The sequence below is a fragment of the Fukomys damarensis genome, unplaced genomic scaffold, assembly GCF_012274545.1.
Source record: "Fukomys damarensis isolate Sample0158 unplaced genomic scaffold, DMR_v1.0_HiC HiC_scaffold_5, whole genome shotgun sequence".
Taxonomy (NCBI): Eukaryota; Metazoa; Chordata; class Mammalia; order Rodentia; family Bathyergidae; genus Fukomys; species Fukomys damarensis.
In genome coordinates this window covers 9,203,543-9,218,801 of record NW_022900917.1, presented here as the reverse complement: position 1 = coordinate 9,218,801, position 15,259 = coordinate 9,203,543, and the positions used below count along the sequence as shown (strand labels likewise).

The window sequence follows — 15,259 nt, the reverse complement described above, 5'->3', positions numbered from 1 at the left end:
CGCGCAGCTCTTCGCCCGAGCCCTCGGCCCAGGCCTTCTCCCTGAGCGCGTCCTTGTCCTCCGGCTTCTCCCGCTTCACCGTGCCCTCGCACGCGGCCTCGCCTGGCTTGGAGTCTGGGCTCAGCAGACTGTAGACCTTCAGGTCCAGCTTGGGCTCCTCCTTGATGGCGCAGGCGGGCCCGTCCTCCTCGCCGTTGGCTGTAGTGCTGTCCTGCTCCTGGCAGTGGGCAGTGTTGAAGTGTTCCAGTAGTGCCTGCGTGTCGCCAGCCGTGAAGCTGCACTGGCGACACTTGTAGCAGCTGTGCGCTCTCCTGCAGGGGAAGAGAACAGTCGGGGGGCTCAGCATCCCATCCGCAAGGGGCCTCTCCTCCTTCTCTACAGCCTTAGGCACCTGGATTCTGTCTCAGGCACGGCACAGGCAGAATGCCTTCTGCACGCTCAGGCGCTGGAATCTAAGCATTTTCTACTCTATATAAAGAACATGAGCGTCGTATTTGTTACAGCAGCAGCAGTGGGTGCACATATGTGAGTGCACGCGCGCGCGCGCGCACACACACACACACACACACACACACACAGTGTGCACACGTTGCGCACGAGATGAGCATTAAAACTGGCTGGTCGGCTTTACTCTCCAATCACCCCCGCTCTGTTTACTTTATCTCGGTGGATAATCATCAATGCTGTGCCAGTTAGGTTGACATTCACCTGTATCTATATGTGTTTTCCTCGATGGGCTTTTCATTTTCAGTTTATTTAAACTAAAGTGAGTTTTTTTCACGTAAACACACACTTTTAGTGCTGACGTGCTTTGTATAGCTTTTCCATATATTAAAACGTGCTCTAAGTGATCACAGTGTGCTAGCATGAATTTAAATCCATTTAGTGGATGAAATATGGCTATGTGATCTACATAATCTAGAAAGTAAGATGCATTAAAAACCTAGGGCTTTTCTGCATTAGACTCTACATGTCCATAAGGACACTCATGTTGAACATGTGCTGGCTGTCAAATGGCATGCTAATTCCCTGCACAGACGTGCTCACTAAAAGGACGGGCAGGTTGTGCTTTCTTTTTCAACAACACAAAACAAGGAAGGAACTTGTCGTCAAATGTCATAGCATCTCTGCAGTAAAGAGAGTACAGTAGCTGCTACGTTAGGATCAATATTTGACTTACGAAGAATAGAGATACTGCATTCCAAAAAGCATGTCAGAAAATGATTTGGAATAAGGTCTTCTTTCTTTTCACAAAAAAAGTCAGCATTGGCTCTCTAAGTAAATGCTATCTAAAATATTTTCTACTGCCTTTGTATAATATTCCAGAGTGACCAGCAAAGTAACAAAATGAGTTTTATGAGCTATTACTTAAAGCTACAGTAGGCTATGTAATCGTACAATTAATGTTGTATAATCATTAAAATATTACTTTGTCAGGAACAGGGTACATACAGTACTGGTGAATAAGAGATACATTTTCTGCCCACCTGGTGCTTACAGTCTCTTCAGCAGTGCTTCACAAAAGGCTATCTATAAATAGGTTAAGTACAAAGAACAATCTATACTAAGAACGAAATGGCGGAACTACAGTGGGGAATAGTTGGGCTGCTTAGAGCATTCAGAACTTTCTGAGGCAAGAATTTAAATGCAAAGGATGAACGGGAGCTGCTCTTGCTGGAGGAAGAGGAAGGGCTGGAGAACACATTCTAGCAAGTCTTGTATTCTGAAAAGCGGTCACTTTGTCCGGAGAGTAATAAATAAAGAGGAAGAATGCGAAACTACAAGCCAGAAGGTCACTAGAGCGTGTGCTCTTGGCCGTGGTGAGAAGAGTGAGTACCTTTGACAATTAAGGGAAGCCGTAAGGGTATTAGGGTATTTAAATACATGTTTTAATCACTTTAGGAATGTGACGGTTTCTGTCTTAATAACTCTGTTCCCGTACAACTCATGTCTGATGATGGAAATTCCAGAAATGTTTCTATTTTATAGAAGTAAAACTCAAAGTTATAATAAAAATCACCAAGTTGTTGCTGAGGTAGCACATTATTCAGAGCTCACATTTTTCTGAGCAAATTCGGATATTTAACTCCATTTTTTTTTTTTACAAACAATCGTTTGCAATCTTTTCTTCTGTATTTTCACTGGTTGAGGAATAAGGTAAAGATAAGTGACAATGTATTGAAATGGCCGCAGAAATGCCATGTTAAAATTAATTCTTCAAACAAAGACAATTTCTGACCAACAGTAAGACTCTTGCCACCCACGTCAAGTCTAGAAAACCAAAGACATGATTGAGGTCACAAAAGATAACAGACACAACATGAAATCCAGGAAGCTGGGACACTTCATCCAAAGAATCATCTCACTAACATCATAGTTTAAGATAATTCAATGAGAAATAAGCTCATAAATCCAAAATTGTACAAACAAACAAACTTGTGTTTCTGAGGCCAGAATGCACAAACACAAAAATACACTTATCAAAGTGGGTAAAGCCAAAATACCTTATTCGTAATAATCTATACTTGCTATGGAGTCATGAGAATTAAAAAATAAACAAGCCAACGGCAGAAGTGAGTCAGCAAGTGCTGAGGCACTCACTCCCCACCTTTAGGGTGACGTCTCTGCTTCGTTCTATACAGCACTGTCCTTGTCACTTCTACCCAAACCGGAGGCTCTACTGCAAAAATGCCAGAGGACCACAGTGATACCAGTTTTTGAAACAAAGGCTGAAGGTACGAGGACAACAAGAAGGAGACCGTATCACCATACGGAGACAAGAACTGTAAACTTCTAGAGCACTACATGGCAAAAATTATTTTTAAGAGGGCAAGACCAGGGGTGTGACCCCCTGGTACAGCACTTTCCAAGTGTGTGCAAGGCCCTGGACTCCATCTCCAGCCAATAAAAATAAGAGCTAAGGGCAAAAGAGCGGCAGACACTTAGTTTTTGTTGGAGAAACAATTTAGCACCCTGAAGAGTGTAGATTCAAACAAAATACCAGACTTTCCATCTTGACTCTGTGTTTAAGGATATGAGATTTTGAGTAATGTACTTAACCTGTCTCAATTAATAATAGCAAGCCTTGATATGGCTCTTGTGAATACTAAGTAAATAACATTAGTAGTGAGGTTAGTAGTAAGTAATTAAGAGTTAACCAGTTTGACCCCCAAAGTAAAGCCCCCTCTCCATGTGAATCTGTATTCTGCACTGTTTCTCCAGGTCAATTTTCAGCCTGGCATTATGGCATCATTTCTTTTTTCCATTTTCTTGTACCTCACCCATGAAGAATATCTTTTTTTGGTTTTTGTTCTTGGGATATTTTTTGAGACAAAGTCTATGTAGTTCAGGCCCATCTTGAACTCACTGTGTAGCCCAGGAAGGGACTGAGGTGATTCTCCTGCCTCAAGCTCCCAAGGGCTGGCGGTTCCAGTGTGCACCACCACACCTGCGAGCATCATTCCAAACACCAAGCTCATTTACCGTTTTACTACATGGTATTTTCCCTTGAAGACATTGCTATATGAAAACATTTTAAACCCTTTTGTTTTATCTAGTTGTATCCAATGGCCTTGAAGACTGAGCATTTGGCACTTTACTACTTAAAAGTCAATCTTTACTCTCCCTTCCAAGTACTAACCAGGCCCGACCCTGCTTAGCTTCCGAGATCAGAGGAGATCGCGTTCATTCACTGGTGTGGCTGGAGACTCAATTTTCACTCTCTTCCCACTAATAACAGTCAAAGTACAAATCTTACAGATTCTAAAACCCAAATACAGTGTATTGGAAGGGCATTATCTGCACTTTATTAAAGCCTTGGGAGGAAAGGAATGTGCTGTAGGCATATTCATTAATATAAGTCAGAATATGATGCATCTAGTAATGCAACTAAGTAATTATATTACATAGATTTGGTACCTGCTTATTCTGCACTCTGGAACATACTGTGCTTCAACCTACAGCTCCTCCCAACTATAGAAAGTTCTGGGCCCCACGGAAACATGACGGAGCATACCATATAGTGTCACCCCCACCCCACCTCCAGACTCGGAGTCCTGCACTTCCGGATTTCCTAGTTTGAAGTTCCTGCCCCCTAAGGACTCCCCAGCTCCTGACAGGTCCCAGCGAGAGACCCTCCGATCCACCCCACAGAGAAGCTTTTGATCTGACCCAGACAAAAGCATGCAGGAGAAGGTGCCATAGAACCGAAGAACAGAGGAGAGCAGGCAGGTGGAAGCCAGAAAGGAGGCAGGAATCACAGATAAGGCCAGATTTTCTATTGAAATGAAAAGCACAGTGTAGTAGGAAAGATATTAAAGGTGTACAAACAAGTTCAGCTCACATATCTTGTCTTTTGGGAGCTCAAAGCAGTCACAATTTTGTGAACGCACAAGGAACTGAAGAGCAAAGCTCAGTTTTACAGACAGTAAAGGGCAGGAACAGCACCTTTCCCGGATGGTTTACATCAGTCAAGAGGGAGGACTTCTAACTCGCAGATCAATGGTAGGTTTTTCTATGTCTGCTTCCTAAATTTTTCCTAAATTTTCCCATTGTAAGAAAATAATCATTTATGTGCAGCCTAGAGGCTGTGAACATTGGAAAAGAGTGATTTGCAAAACAGGGGTTACAGTGCAGATTCCAGGGCCTCTGCAGCCTCCTGAACCAGCATGTCTCGGACATAACCGAAGAACTGAATTTTCAATGAAGTTGGCAGCGGACACCAATGCAGGACCAGTTATCTATCTAAAAACCATATCTCTAGACACTATGATTCCACAAAGTCCAGTGAGCGAACTCACAACACCTTTCCCACCCCTCAGTCTTTAATGAAATAAGGACAATGTCCTTCCTGTCCTAGCTCTTTTCAATCTGAAGACACCGCGTGTGATAGCCACTCAGGAAAGAGTAAAGCTTGATGGAGAAGCATTAAAGCGCTCAACTACTCAATCTTTCAGGCCATTGAACTCAGCTAAGGGAAACAGGAAAGGCAATTTATGACAAGCACTTTCAAGATGAGAATTCTTTTCTCCTTGGATCAGTCCTAAATAAATGATAGAAAGCATATTAAGAAGACAGTGCTTTAAGAAGTCAGGAGAAATATAAACTTTTCACTACCCTATACTAACATGGAGAGCAGTGCTTCTCAAATCAAACGAGCTTAAAAATCACCTGAGGATCTTTTTAAAAATCCAGATTCTAGCTCTGGAGGCTGGAGTGGTGTCTGATTGTGTTTTTCACTCACTCACAGATGCAATGGATGCTCTTGGTTCCCAGACTACATCTTGGGGAGCAAGAACCACACAGCCATGGTCAGAAATGACTTCAAGATAGGCATGAATTCATGTGCAATGAATCCTCGGCCCTTTGTAGAACACCTTCAAATGAATTTCTTAGAATGAGCACTATCATTTGGCCACTTAGCAAAGCACGTACAATTTCACCCATTTCTGAGACTCAGTATCAACAGATTTCTAAATAACGAACATGAACATGAAATTGTCTAGAGTAACCCCACACCGAATCACTGTTTGACAACTGTTTCTCCGTGTCACTTAGTGCCAGGTCATTTACATTCATTACCCAGGACAATCACACAAACTGTGTCTCCCCAACCTCACCTCAGAGAAAAGAGTGGAAGCACTGAGAAGTCAACTTCCATAAAATAATATCGAGGGCAAGGTTTCCTATCTTTTATCTTTCCCATGATTACTGCTTCACGCCTATCTGACAGTTAATGCAATGTTCAGGAATCAGGTCCTACAAGAGGAGGCATTTTTTCTGACATTTATCACTTTCTCCGTAATCATGAATGAGATCTGTAATGTAATGTCATACCTCCGAGAATACGATGAGCCCAAGCCCTGGCATAAAAACAATGCTCAAGAATAAGACGTCAGTCGCTGGGACGCGACATTAGTTTGGTCTATCCTCTAATCTACTAAATGCATTTTACTTTACCAGCATTAATATGAAAACTTCAAAGACATTCAGTGAATTTTCTTCCATTTCTCAGGACCCACCCTAACCACACCGTCGCCCACAGAGAATTCTCAAGTGATTTAATCAGACAGTAACTCCAGTGTCCTCTCCTTACTCTGAAACTTTTGTCCTCCTTTAGAATTTTTTACACAGTATCTTTTATTAAAATCATGGCTGTAGATTACTTTATAGCTATATTGCAATGGTCCTAGGATTAAAATCAAAGCTCGTACATCTCTGTATTCCTTCCTCCACGGCACATAGGAAGTATGTGCTCAGTAAACAAAGGAACACACAGCATCTCTGGGGATGTCCAAGGTGCCATTTAATGTGTAGAACAGAATGCGGCAGAGAAATATTAAAAGCTACCTACAAATAAACTTTACAAATTGTGCCTTTTGAGTGCTACTCAAAATAAATTCTTTATTATTTACAAACTCCTTGAACTTTCCACTACATTAAGACCAACTAATTTAAAAGGCATGTATGTTTTGTCTTAATTTAAATTCTCTATTCTTCTGCTCACTGAAGAGCAAACATTCTCCTTGTGCTACCTGAAGAAAAAAGATGTCATTCTGTAGGTCACCTTACGTTGAGGTTGCCAGATAATGTTGGATGCCTAACTAAATTAGAATCATTAGTGTAAGGGGCTGGGGATTTAGCTCAGTGGTTCCAGCGCCTGCCTCTCAAGCACAAGGACCCGAGGTTTGATCCCCAGTACCAAAAAAAAAAAGAAGAAGAATTAGTGTAAGTGTGCCCTATGCAATATTTGATACATAAAATCTCAGTGATCCATTCACTAACAGAAAATCAAAAGAATAATAAAAAAACCTTTGACAGAAGAATTAATTAGCTTTTCTAGGAAAGTGAAAAAAATACAAATTGAACTTACTTCTCAAAACTTAAGATTTTTGGTGAGATAAGAATGCTTTATACCTTATCCTACTTTATAGAGTTTTCATGAGTGGTAAACATTCCAAATTCAAATGTATTTTTTTCTAACATCAGCACTTCATTCATTAGTAAAGTCTTATAAATTAGTTTCACAATTCATAAAGGGTTATAAATTGTTCCAGGGGGAAAAATTGGCTAAAAATATGCTACTCTTTGGTTGTCTCTTGATGACAGTATTTCCATTTTCATAGTAAATCTGGCAGGTCAGTCGGGAAGTACAGGTCAGAGTGACACATTGTTTTCCCCCTTTAAATGTTAAACTTCCTTAGTTTTATGCCATCCCTTGAAAAGCTCCCCTTTACTAAATAACTGTATCTCATTTTGAATAACCTGAGCTAGTTTTTAATTCTTCAGTGAGTCAATGGAGCATCAAGTAAATGAAGAAATCATAAAGACCTATCAATTAGACTTTGAAAGTACTGTTTGGTAATTACAGAGGCAAATAATTTATGGATAAATTATCACAGAAGTGGAGGAAAATAAAGCTAAGTAAGTATTTAAATTTAAACCTAGGTAAATCAACCCCACGTCTAGTAAAGCTAGTTACGCTTGTAATATATCTTCGGTTAGCATAAGCGTCTGTAATGTGAGGCCTGTCACAGCAACACCACCAGAGACAGAGGAATGAAAGACAGGAGACGTGAGTATCTGAAAAACAAAGTCAAAAATACAGTTGCTGTGGGTAATCAGGTCCGTCTTTTAGAAGGGAGAAATTGAATATTTAGCCTTAGTTAACTGGAGAGGGAGAAGCAGTCTACAAAATATAATCTACCCTAAGAAGAAAACCTGAAATTCTGAATAAGGTTGTGTCCAACCCACTCAGACTGCATTTTTTAACTGATTTAAGCTGTCCTCACTTGGAGTCACTGGCTTTTGGGCAGGACACAGTAAGCTTTATCTTCAAGTGCATAAAACTGTATTTAAAATAAAACAACTTTGTATTCTTAAGATTCGAAGAAAATACAGCTAATGCCCTACCTGAAAATTTTCAAGTTATGACTCACTTTCAAAAGGAAGACATCCAGGGCCATCCAGGGGATTTTGCTCACCGGTCAGAGGTTCAGTGGCCTGCCTTGCAAGCGCAAGAACCCAAGTTCAACTCCCGGTACCAAAAAAAAAAAGGAACACATCTACTACAAAATATTCAATATAAAAAGATAAGTCTTCCCATAAAAGAGAAAACAAGTAAGGGATGGAAAATAATTTATATAAACTAATTTGAAATAAAACTCTGAGCTAAAATATATCTTATCTCACCCAACTGTATAATTGTTCTTCAACAAGTTTGCAAGGTCTTTCTGAAATTTCTTATAAATAATGTGCACAAATAAAGGTGATGCCACTATGAGTTATGTTCTTATGGATTAACTTTCTGCCTCACAAAGGGAATTTTCAATTCAAAATACTATGGCCATTTTTAGGTATTACAGGGAACTAACTTATTCGGTGTTCTTTTTTTTAAAAAATGACATAAGCCAAAGACAAATCTAGATGTAACTACGATAGCCCTCGTACTTTTAGAAACTCCATCCTAATGTACTATGTAAATGTCACTTTCAAATGTGCTGAAAATAAATTGGTAATCATAAAAACCTGTATTTCAGGACTAGCAGAGCACACAGTCCACGTTCTTGCAGCTACATTAATTTGACCGTGTACTGTATCGGATCTTAACTACTTTAGCTCTCATCTATGTACTTTATATTAAATCCATTTGTAAAGCCCCCAGTGGACAGATGCTTGTCATCAGGCATACACGCTGCCAAAACGTGCGCCCAAGTACACACCTGCCAGCCAACAGCGAACATTTCAATATTTGAAAGGGGATCATAATTATATTATGAATTTTCCATAGTTCATTAAAATAAAGAAAATTACTCATTTATTCATACGTTCACTAGACATGCACACTGATGACAACTGATTACTAATCGTGTCTATTTTTTTCTTTTGGTAAAAGGAATTTAACCCTAGGCCTCAAGCATACCAGGCCAGACACTACACCGCTGAGCTACATCCTTGGCCCCTAATCATTTATTTTAAAACTTTATCATATAATGTTAATGACTATTATATATATATATATATATATATATGCATCTACATTGTACATTTATATATACATATTTTTATATAAGCACGCATGTACATATACATTTATATATACATGTATATAGATGTTTACTTATATCTAGGTTCTTACAAAACTGGAATAAAATCATTTAATATGATATTATACAGGTAGCTAGACAGAAATATAGGGAGACAAAGGTACATAAGAGAGACATAGATTATATCAATAAAGAAAGTAAAATCTGTAGTAAAGTTGAATATCTTTATATAAAGCATATATATGTATTACTATATGCAGGAATATGTTTCTACTTTTGTTTTGCTAGCTTTTGGTTTTATTTAAAGTGTTACAGACCCACAAATAGTCTTTGTCATTTATGTTTTGTGCATCCAAAAGCAGCCAAAATTATACTCACAACATTCATCCCTCCATAGTCATTTAGCCAAAATAACAGCTGCATAGTGTTCTACTATATGTAAATTCTGCAAATTATTTAATTCAACTCTTTTGAGTGGCAGGTTGGGACTTTTGTTCCTGTTGAATTATTCTTGATTTTTGTGTTAGTTGTTTTATTTCTTCAAAAGATACAACTATGACTATATCTGCATAAATTTCCCACCATATCCACATTAAGTCCACCTTGTAAGGACGGCAGGTACATAGCTACTGGGCACGTGAGCGTGGGACACAGCTAAAATCGCCAAATCCACTTTCTTCAGCCATGTCTACTGACCCTTTCTGCCTCTCTATGGTTTTATCTTAAAGGCTATGTTTTCTAAGGTTAATAAAGTAATCCTACTTCCCAGGATTTACTTCGAGAAACTTCATTATACTTACCAAGGTCTAACTCAGTTGTACTGAGCCAAAGGAAATGTTTCATGATACTGTTTTTCTGAAATGTCATTTCATATTTCTGCTTAATCTACACCATTTTATAACTATTCTATACATTCTATACATCTGTACATTCTCTACTTCTGTCTAGAATTTGCATACTTTTATTAATTTTTTATTAAATTACACTTATTAACTAACTGGTAAGTTCTTTTACATTTTGAAAAGATTTTTCTGCTGAACATTAAGTTCTTAAAATTTACCACGGGAATTGTAGTTTCTCTTATTTTCTCTATAGTTCCTCTGACAATTTTTGCTTTGCATTTTTGTATTTATATTTTATCCTTTCAGAACTATTGTATGTATTGAATTAAACCTCTTGCCATTGTTGCTCTTTGTCTTAAACTCAAGTAATGTGAGATTAATGCAGGTAACTCAATTTTCCTTTGGTTCATATTATCTGGTAGAACTCAATCTATTCTTTCTCTAGAGACCTGTGTTTTTAGATGTGTATCCTGTAAACAGCATGAAATTGAATTTTCTTTTCTAATATAGACTAAAACTATCTTTAAAATTGAAAGTTGAACCTACAATGTTTAAGATTTTAGATGTTTGGGCGTTTTATCATTTAACTTTTGAAGTAGTATTTGTTCAACTTTTCTTTTATCCTCTCTGCATTTTATGAATGTTCTTTTCTATGTTTATCCATTTTTCTACTCTGTAACTGTTAAAGTTACACAGCTCTTCCCTAGTTTTTGTTAGCTATTCTTAAATTTTTCCAAAGAAGCATAAGAAAACCCTAACTCACTACCTCTGAACACCTGAAGCATTTGAGAACACCTTAAATCTGGTCATTTTTTGCTCCAAACTTAAGTCGCAGCCCTGCTTGAGCCTTTCTCTTGCTGAGTTTTATCAGAGAAGGAGCCTATGCTTATATTTACACAGATGTTTCCCAGATCTTTACTTATCTAAAAAGCTCTAGCTGTCATTTTTGGAAGATAGTTTTGGTGGGAAATACTGGGCTGAGTTTTTTGTGTGCGTTTTGGTTTTTTTCCTCAAAAACATTCAATGACTCCTTCTAGTTTCCAACTTTGCTCACAAAAAGTCTCTTAATTGTCTTTTCTGAGTAGGTGATTTATTGTTTTTCTCTAGTTGTTCTTAATCACATCTAGGCCTTTGCTTTTAACTTTTGTAATAATGTATATACGGGTCAATTTATTTGTATATATGCTGGCCAGTGTGTGCTGTGCTTCGCTGTTCTTCTTTCTTTCTTTCTTTTTTTAATTTTTTTTTTATTACAAGGGTTCAAACTCAGGACCTTGTGCTTGGAAGGCAGGAAGCAGAACCACTGAGCTAAATCCCCAGCTGTGCTTCTTTCTTCTATTTGTGTATTTAAATCTTTCATCGGGTCTTTAAAAAACCAGTGCTGTTCTCTCCTCAAATACTGACTGTCTATCCTCAATTATGTGGACTTTCTTCTGGAACTCATAGATAGATAGTTAGGTAGATAGATAGATAGATAGATAGATAGATAGATAGATAGATAATCTAGAACTATATAAAAGCTCATTATATTTCCATATCTTTTTCTCTGCCTTTGATATCGTCTATCTCTTTATCCTTCTTTAAACATCTCATCTGATATCTCACTCCACTTACTATTTTACTTTGTATCATTTTTTAAAATCTCTCATTTACCTTATCTATATATTATTAGTTTCAACAATTATACTTTTCAATTAAAAATCAATTAAAAATACTATTTGTTTCTTTTTTGGTTTTCTCTGGTTAACAGATTCACTTTGCTTCATCATTTTTGTAATAACAGATGTCACTTCTTTGCATACTTAGTATTTACTATCTCATAACTGAAAACTCCTGTTTCTGAACCACCTACGTGCCTAAGGACATTATTTCTGATTTGTACTAATGTCACATGTGTCTCTGTCCATATATCTCACATTTTGCTACCAGAGAGCTCATATACGATTATTTCAATCCTCCAATAACTCACAGGCAAAACTGTGATAACTTTTTTACATACAGATTTATGCCAGTACATAGAAGGAGGCACCCAATGGAAAGACCATCTCCAAGACAGCAGCTTGCGGTGAAGCCCATAGGTCGCTCCTCTGTCCCTGAAGGTGACTCCAGGCCTACCGTCCGGGCAAACGAAGCACCAACACTGGCATCTGCCCTCCCTGTTACTTTACTCACTTCCTCTTGCTCTGGGTTCATCGCACTCAGCGAAGGGAACAGCAAGAGCTTCAGAAATTCTCCTTAATCTGAGGAAGTCTGGCAGTGCATTTCACAGTATGCCTCCTCTAGTTCCACTGTGTTTAAGAAAGTAGTCCTCTTACTTGTACCAGAAAAGTAAATTGTAACACTAATGTCTTTGATAAGAATGGTAGTCAACAGAGAATGGGTATAACACTGAATTCAAAAATAAGTAACAATAGAAATGCAGTGAAAGAAAAAGATTGATGAGTGGATATAGTAATTCAGTCGTAAGGTGAACTGGGAGCCTTACAAGTAAATATAAATCATTAACAAAAAAGAACTGACTAAACATGGTTACTGACTGGATAGCGTTTCCAGTTCAACCCAGGTTAAAGCTAATTCTCATGGAAAATCTCTTCTGGTTCCAAATGAACTTTTGGATTATTTTTTTCTAGTTCTGTGATATATGGTGTTGGAATTTCATTCATCATTGCATTGAATCTGTATATCAGTTTTGGTAGTATGGCCATTTTCACATTTTTTTATTCTTCCTACCCAGGAGCAGGGGCTATCTTTCCATTTTCTTATATCCTCTTCAAACTTTTTTTTCAGAGTGCTGTAGTTTTCATTGTCGAGGTCTTTTGCTTCTTTCATTAGATTGATTCCTGGATACTTCACTTTTTTGGATGCTATGGTGAAAGAAATTGTTTCTCTAATTTCTCTCTAGGTGAGTCTGTTATTTATGTACAAGAAGACTACTGATTTTTGAGTGTTGACCTTGCATCCAGCTACTCTGCTAAAAGTGTCAAGTAGGTCTAGAAGTCATTTGGTGGAATTTTTTCGGGTCTTCAATGTAGAGTATCATATCATAGTAAAAGCCATTCTAGGCAATAGAGACATGGCAGTGGGTATAACAATTCCAAATTTGAAACTATACTACAAATTGGAAACTATACCACTGTGATAAAAGCAGCATGGTACTGGCAAAGAAACAGACCTGAGGATCAGTGGAACAGACTGGAAGATACAAAAACTACTCCAAATGTACTCAACTACCTAATCTCTGACAAAGGATCCAATCAGCCTCACTGAAGACAAGATAGTCTCTTCAATAAATGGTGTTCGAAAAACTGGATTTCAACCTGCCAAAGATTAAAACTAGACCCTTATCTCTCACCATGCACTGAACTAAAATTGAAGTGAATTAAATATCTAAATATTAAAAAAGAAACACTAAACTTGCTGGAAGATAAGTTAGGCAGAACTCTTGAAGACACTGGCATAGAAAAAGACTTTATGAACAAATCCTCAGTAGCACAGGAACTAGCAGAAAGAATCAACAACTGGGATCTCATCTTATTAAAAAGCTTCTGTACTGCAAAAGAAACCATCAACAGAAATAAAAGACAGCCTACAACTTTTACCAGCTGCTCCTCAAACAAAGGGCTCTTATCTAGAGTATATAAAGAACTCAAAACAATCAGCCTCCCCCAAATATAAAGACCCATTTAAAAAACAGGCACCTGAAATGAGCAGACATTTTTCAGACAAAGAAGTAAAAGCAGCAAGTAAATATATGAAAAAATGTTCCACATCACTGATCAATCAAGAGATGCAGATGAAAACAACATTGAGATTCCACCTCACCCCACAAAGAATGGTTGCTGTCAAGGAAACACTTAATAACAAATGCTGGCAGGGTTGTGGGGAGAAAGGAACCCTTCTCCATTGTTGGTGGGAGTGCAGACTGGTGCAATCACTGTGGAAATCAATATGGAGATACCTCAAAGAGCTGGGACTAGAGGTTCCATTTGACCCAGCCATCCCTCTGCTGGGTATCTTTCCAAAAGAATTAAAAGAATTTATCATGGTGATATATGCACACCTATGTTTATAGCGGCACAGTTTGTAATAGCTAAAACTTGGAAACAGCCCATTTGCCCATCAGTGGGAGACTGGATAAAGAAGATGTGGTTCTTCTATAAAGTGGAGTACTACTCAGCCATAAAGAATGAAAAATTAGGGGACAGGGATTTACCTCAGCGGTTCGGTGGCCTGCTTTGCAAGTGCAAGGACCAGAGTTCAATCCCCAGTACCAAAAAAAAAAAAAAGAATGAGAAATTAGATTCATTCATAGGAAAATGGATACATATTGAGGATACACTCCTAAGTGAAATAAGTAAGTCACACATGTGTAAATACTGAATAGTTTCCCTGGTGTGAAAAGCTATGATAGTACATAAGATCCTAATGATATAATTGACAATGTGAAATAGGAAGAAAGGGACTAAAGGTGTAGGGAAAGTGGAAGGAGTAGGGGAAAGGCAATAAGGGAAAAGAAAAAAATATGAGAAAATGAAAAAATGGAAAAGAAGTGTTTGAAAATGGGGAGGGGAGGAGGGGGTAAAGGGAGGGCAGGGACAAGGGGGATAAATGAGGACCAAGACTTGTCATGTAAAGGTACAAAATCCCAGAAATGAATGTAACTGTACTGTATACCTAGAATGTACCAATAAATTCAATGAGAGAGAAAAAAAGAAAAAGAAAATCTCCATGCAGAGGAAGCCACAGATAGGTCCACACTGACGGTCCTGCCTCTTGGCTGCAGTTATTTGAGGGCTGAACAATTTCACATATTGTGTAGTTCTTGACTTGTGCTAATTTTTACTATACTCTATATCCTGTATACACAGCACACAAAAGCATAAAATAGTCCCTAACATTAAAATAGAATTATGGGTAGAAGTTTTGCAACATGAATAGGAAAAAATAAACTTAATTGGAAAGATATTATTAAATGTTAAGGTAAGCGTGTCTTCTTTATCTTCCAAATGTGGCATTTGGGCACAGTGCTTTGATAGCAGATCAAGTTTTGCATGCCCATGTGACTATTTCCTTTCACATCCCTGGGGCATACGCTGTTCAACCTTCAGCAAAGTTTCTGTCTTGTTCCTATTCATCAATTGTAAGACTCCAAATTTCAAATATTTCTATACGAACTCAGAGAATAAGCTATTCAGCACGTTAAAGGTTCAGCAAACCTATACCAGGATGTAAAAGTAAGTGTGATCATATTCTTGTAGTGAAAGCACAAGTATTGTTTAATTTTTTTACTTAATAAAATGCTGAAAGTTTAACTGCTGTTTTTTCGATGAACAGTCAATTGTCCTTTGGTATAGACTCCCAGGCTCCCCAAAA

The 15,259-nt window shown here is 38.0% G+C and overlaps 1 protein-coding gene across 1 annotated transcript in view; it reads right to left on the bottom strand.

The window, feature by feature from the left end:
• Trps1 (transcriptional repressor GATA binding 1) overlaps nt 1–15,259 on the bottom strand; it is a 230,118-nt gene that overhangs the window by 158,817 nt on the left and 56,042 nt on the right. The window contains exon 5 of the mRNA XM_019206817.2: nt 6–311. Within this exon, the coding sequence (XP_019062362.1) occupies nt 6–311 (306 nt within the window). The remainder of the gene's footprint in view (nt 1–5; nt 312–15,259) is intronic.